Below are 6,227 nucleotides of genomic sequence, written 5' to 3'. Positions count from 1 at the left end.
TAAGATTGTATTGAAACTCGTTTATTTATCTTTTAAATAAGAAAACTTTTTAATGACAAGTTACAGAAAAAGGTTTCACAGTTTAATCATAATCAAATGCACATTTTATCGATACATGTATTCTAAAAGATTCTAAAGCTATTTACGGTTTTGATCTTCTAGGATACACTTCTGGCGGTATGTATCCTTCATCGATCGCTCTCGGCTTCTTCTTTTTGCCGAACCACCTCTTGCGGTAGAACACTCGTTTGCTTTCAATCTTCAAATCTATCTGGTCTTCGTTATCAAAGAAGGCAATCTTTTCTTCCAACTGTCTTAGATTTTCTGATCTCTCTGCCTTTTTCTTTTCCAGTCTGGCTGTTTCAATAAATTCAATCTGTTCTTTGAATTTAGTTTCTCGTAAGGATTCCCAGGCATCGAACAGCTAAAAAATTAAAGTTTACCATTAAAAAGTGACAGTATTTGTAAATACTAGTAAAATTGGGTTTTTAGAGTTCAGCCGATATTAGCTATGTCTACATATTTTGTTCACATCATCTTCCAGTCAACGTCAACAAGTCTGTTTTTTAACACCGCGCAGTTTTGCGGATGGGATGCCTTTGATTGAATGTGGTACTCTCCACGCTTGTACACCAAATAGTTTTCAATTTTTCACGGGAAGCAGTGTTACCATCTTTTTATATGGTGATTATAATACAAAGATGTAAATTTGTAGTATTTCTGAAAAAACTACCACATAGAACATTTTTCATTTTGAATCCTTCAAAATTATAGTAGTTTTGGCTTATTTTTTGTAGTAAAATTATAATATAATTTACTATTATCAGAATTCACATTCACAGAATCATTCAGTTGATAACACTGAACAGAAATTCAATGCTGGTGAAAGTAAAGGGCTACCACTTTCATCGTGAAAAACGGCTGTTTTGATATTGGTGCGCACACTACGCATTTCTCAATTGAACGCAAAATGCACAAAAGTAGACATATCTATTGATATATCATATGACCAATAGCAAACTATGGTTTACTAATAATTATTTGAACGTTTGAGGTCATTGCATTTCTAATTATTTAATAAGTTTGTCAAAGCAAATATTTTATTTGCAGTCTGTTGAATGGACAGGCTGTTTGACATCACGTAGAACGCGAAGCAATATTTGATTGATTGCGACCCCATTAGAAAGTTTTAGCCAATAAGAGATTTAATTGTAATCAATTTAATTGTATCTCTAATTGTAAAAAAGTAACCGGTGGTCCGCGAAGATTTTTGGGTGGGCCGCAAAAATTTTCTGCAGTTAAAAAATAGTTAGTAAGTATCCATTTTTAAAAGCTTATATTAAATTTCAAGTAATAAATATCTTTCAGAACTCGTGCACCTACAAGTGTTCACAATGAATTGACAAGTCATTTCCGGAATGAATGACACTATTGTATATTATAGTCATAAATCGTTTCATAGAAGGACCTAGAAACCCAACATTTGAAGTGGGGTTGTATTATATTACGACAATTGTTTCAAAAATAGTGTATAAATATTTATTATTTTATTCAAATGTTGGTGGTCTGCAAAACATTTTTTGATTTTTTTGTGGTCCGCGGATGTAAAAAGGTTAAGAAACATTGCTGTAGAGCACTCTCTTAAACATTATCGATGTGTAGGATGTAGGGGCCATGGATTAAATACAACATGGATGTAACGTTTAAAATCGTTAATTCATTTCAAGGAAAAGCCCTCCTAGGGCATCTTTTCAATTTGAACTCTATGAAGGACAACCGGAATTAACGGCAAACTGCGTACGTACAATTTACATTAAATTTAAGCATGACATTTCTGCATCCATTCCTTAGTAAACAGAAAGTAGCCTTATAATATCGTCGTTGAAACTAGAAAATTGTGTAACTCCAAAAACACTACTTTACAGGAGAGACAAAAAACATTATGGTTTCCTATACAAATGTATGGTTTTGGAGTGAAATCATCCATGATTTAACAATGATACAATTTTTCTGGAATTACAAAATTTTAAAGACGGATAGATATTATCAACGGCCACTAGATGGCATTCAAAGTCAATTTTCGATTAAAACGGAGTTACACAATTTTCTAGTTTCAACGACGATATGTAATACATCAAAGATGTAGTTATATTTCTAATAATTATTGAGCAAAATCATACCCGACTGTGCTGATGGACATTTTCTTCTTGGTATTTATTCAATGAGTTTTGAATGCTTTCTTGCAGAAGGTTTTCCATTACAACATTTACAGGAGGTACTTTTTCCAATTCGGACAGTATCGCCGTGGCTGACTGCAACACCTCAGCGTCACTTTTAACATCGGGTAAATCTACAAACTTTCTGAAGAGCTCAACCGTAATGGGGAACACTTGTTTCTGACTACAGATTTTTTTAGCAACGGCAGCTGCCTTGTCCAACTTTCTGTAGTAAAGCCATCCAATCAATTCGCAGTTTTTATGTAAAGGATCTTCGTAGGGAGTGGATATCATGGCGATAGTTTTCCCGACTATAAGTCTATTGCATCGTAAGTCGAAATGGTCATCAAAGTGGGGGTTTCTCAGAAATGATACTCTGATTTTAACTTCCTCTGTTTTAATTTTTTTAGCCGGTTTAGCCCCCTTTTCTTCTACTACTTGTACAACCTCGGGCGGTTTATACGTTTCTAAATATTTTATACACGAGTACAATGATAAGCTTTCTGATATTTTATTTTCAAAGTCTTCTTGTAGCATTAAGAAGCCGGCCACCTTCGCTGCCGACTCGTAGTCTTGCGCTTTGAGAAAATCATCAAGGAGAATGTTGGCCATATATGCATCCAAATAGATACCGTAGTTCAGTCTGTCGTCCAAAATATCCAGAAGTTCCTTGGTTTTCCCGTGGTCAATGAAATATCTGACGGCAGCATAGTGAGTTGATTCAAAAGTGTTGCCGGTTTCAGCGGTTAACCTAAATTTGTGTAAAACTTCGCGCAGTTCATCAACGTATGAATCGTCTTTCAAAGCATTGGTGAATATATCAATGTCGATGGCGCTAACGGGCTCGCTCTGCTGTAAGTTTTTGTCAATCCCGTTGTATAACTCGTCTAACCTTACTTTCTGCAACACGGGGGATTTGAAGCGATTGCTCCATATTTGTGTGCACCTATAAGCCTCTGAAAGAAAATATCTACGGCCGAACGACGCATTACTGTTTATTACGCAATCCTTACAGCGTGGAAGAATTAACTTCAGCATTATGTGATAATTTATTTATGTAATTCAATCGTCGGCGACATCGACATCGAAAGAATGACATTCATAGACAAGGACAATAGACAACATTGAAACCATAGATAAATGACTGAATCCAGAAACAGTATGCGGATATCACCATAGACAAAAAGATTACAAAAAATATTACATTCCCGAGGAATTTGACTTATTGGGATTTATGAATAATTTTTCCAAGGTAAATTTAAAATATAAGTGTTTTGTAAATCTTCGTCATTTATTTGTTGTTATTGGAGATCTTTTATAAACCTTAATTGCTGTTACCTACTGTCTTGTTTGTTCAATGCAGTTTTAAATTCAAGACGGTCGATTATGTACCTATCTCAAAAGTGAATAGGTATTGTAATCCAATAAAAATCCATGTGCAAATTATCAAGAATGTAGGTATGCCTTCTCCAGATCTTTTATATAATATATAGAATTAGTACCTACCTATCTATATATAATGAGTTCACTTTTGTACCTACGGTTACCATTAACAGATATCCTTTCCATGCCGCAATTAGATAATTGAGGCGTCTAATTCCAAAAAGCGATAAGTCCACATTTGGTCAAAATCGAGAAAAAAATACCACGTATTCTTTGTATAATTTTACACAATATGTACCATTGATCTATAAATTCCAAAATGCGACATAACCATACGAAAAAAATATTTTAAGTCTTGATTTATTACAAAAAGCGCCAAGCCGTATTTCATATTGTCAACCAATAAGTGAACGTTCAATATTGAAAAGGGCGTCTCCCATGCTGTAGCATCTGGTAAACTCATGACAGTGCCACGGAAATATGTGCCTTATGCGGAGTAAATTAAAAAGTGAGATACAAATAGCGCTACGTCCAATTTTATTTTGCCTATATTTATTACATTTAAGAGTTTATCGGCTGAAACAAATTGCCATTTGGTTCTAATTTCGACATAGAATACAACGGAGAAAATAATCTCACGTTAAAACAAATAATTGGAGCTTGAAACATAAAAACGTTGTTTCCCGAAAATATTGAATTGTGGACTTGTCACTGTTTGTAACTAGACGCCTCAATTGATAGTAATTAACGTAAGAATTGGTGGATGCCAATTGAGCCATGTGCGTTCCATCTAATTACGACAAAATTAACAAGTGGTTTTTTACATATTAAAGCACTTGACAAATTGCGTTTGGTAGTTGGCTTGATTGGTGTCAGGATCAATGGCAGCTGCTTCAACAATATATAATATACATACTCGTTCTAGCATCATGCAAGTGCACTACACTCCCTCACATGTTTAAAACATCACTCAATATGTGCTATTAGCATTCATAAGTTGTCACTCACTTACTTGCAATTAACGCTATATAAATTTTTTTATACAGTAAACTTTCGATTATCCATGCATGAATTAAAATTTTTAAAAAATCTCTAGCTTTCGTAAACACAAGTATATACCTAATGCCAATGAGACAGGTTTGTGTTTGTCGACAAAGACACTTGCTTTGTCTAAGGAAAATAAAATTATATGTTGTGGCAACGCATTTGGTACACACAAAATGAAACTATTGGTGATTGGAAAAGTGAAAAAACTGAGATCATTTAAGGCAGGGGGGGGGCTAACTGCGGCCCGCCGGGTATTTTTTTGCGGCCCACCATCAATTAATTGTACTTCTGATTACGAATAACTTTTTATAATTTTTAAAAAAATATTGACAATAGATTAAAATTGTTGTTTCGCAAATGTATTATCTCAGTACGTCTTCCTTGCGTCTCGTCTCACACTATGTAACCACTATTTTCTACGTTGAATATCGATTTCAATAGATATTGACAACTTGAGATTATTAATCTGCAGTGTGACACTGATTTAAGAGAATTGCATCGTCGTGAAGAAATCTCCAAATTTTACGATGCCCTTAATTCAGACAAATTCGACCAACTTAAAGATTATGCAAGAAAAATGTTCGTTATTTTTGGATCAACTTATATAATATGTGAACAAACATTTTCGATCATGAACCAAAATAAAAATTCTTTTCGATCAAATATCTCCGATGCCCATTTACAAGCAGTTTTGAGAATATCAACTACAAAATTAACACCTGAATTTAAAAAAAATGTACAACAGTTTCATTCTTCTCATTATTTTTTTGTAATGTTTATTTTTCGTGATAATAAATAGTGTATATCTATTATATATATTATATTTATATATATCTATCTCGCCGCTCATTTTGAATTTTTGAATTCGGCCCTCCATCCAAAAAGTTTGCCCCCCCTGATTTAAGGGAACAGAAATAAGAAATCTTCCTGTTGATTATTACATCCAGATAGCAGCATGGATGAACCGAAGGATCTTTGAAGATTGGAAAAGATTGTGGAAGATTATTTGAAAAGTAAGCGGTTCCCACAGAAATCAGTGCTGTTGAGATAATGCTCCTTCTCATCCAAATGAAAGCATATTGAAGAGTGGATGACGATCACAGATCAGAGTGTATTTTTGGCGTGTGACATGTAACACATAATTTATTTTTTCACATGAAAAAAAACGCACTCGATTGGATTCGAACCACCGATTGTTCGGTTATCAGTCGAACGCACTACCTTTACGCCACAGTATGATAGTGTAATCGTGACGATTATACAGCATAATATTATAGTTAAGAATTTTTCCGTTGCCTAGGCATCGAATTTATTAAAGTCGGCCATTTGCAATTCTTTACGTAAACAAACGATTAAACGTCATAGTGGCAGTTGTTACTTTAAAAATAAAAACAAAGATAAATAATTATATAATTTAGTAATATAAGTTAAAATTTATAGAAATAAACCAACGGCGCTTCAATAGCGGTCCGTTTTCTTACTTGTGTAATTTAACAAGATAATTAAGAGCTAGTTGAAGAATCTAGGTTATCACAAGTTTTGTTTTTGTTTTGTTACTCAAATAAGAATAACTTTTAACGC

General features: G+C 33.8%; 1 protein-coding gene across 1 annotated transcript; it reads right to left on the bottom strand.

Moving 5' to 3' along the window:
- On the bottom strand, positions 1–3,310 carry LOC147064298 (uncharacterized). The gene is made up of 2 exons (XM_085958615.1): positions 2,181–3,310; positions 1–424 (listed from the first exon to the last, which is right to left on the bottom strand). Exons 1-2 carry the CDS (start codon positions 3,252–3,254, stop codon positions 143–145), a joined length of 1,356 nt encoding a protein of 451 aa, XP_085814741.1. The 5' UTR covers positions 3,255–3,310; the 3' UTR covers positions 1–142.
- Positions 3,311–6,227: the final 2,917 nt, after the last annotated feature.

This window comes from Rhyacophila brunnea, unplaced genomic scaffold (assembly GCF_057557595.1).
Source record: "Rhyacophila brunnea isolate RB1 unplaced genomic scaffold, BYU_Rbru_1.0 scaffold_8, whole genome shotgun sequence".
Taxonomy (NCBI): Eukaryota; Metazoa; Arthropoda; class Insecta; order Trichoptera; family Rhyacophilidae; genus Rhyacophila; species Rhyacophila brunnea.
Note: the sequence above shows the minus strand (reverse complement) of the source record. Positions and strands in the feature narration are given on the sequence as shown.

Bases quoted from the DNA above. Each gene is read 5' to 3' on its own strand.
- LOC147064298 (XM_085958615.1), bottom strand. From the start codon at position 3,254: ATGCTGAAGTTAATTCTTCCACGCTGTAAGGATTGCGTAATAAACAGT. The intron at 425-2,180 runs GTATGATTTTGC...TTAATTTTTTAG, and splicing joins ATGTCCATCAGCACAGTCGG to CTGTTCGATGCCTGGGAATC.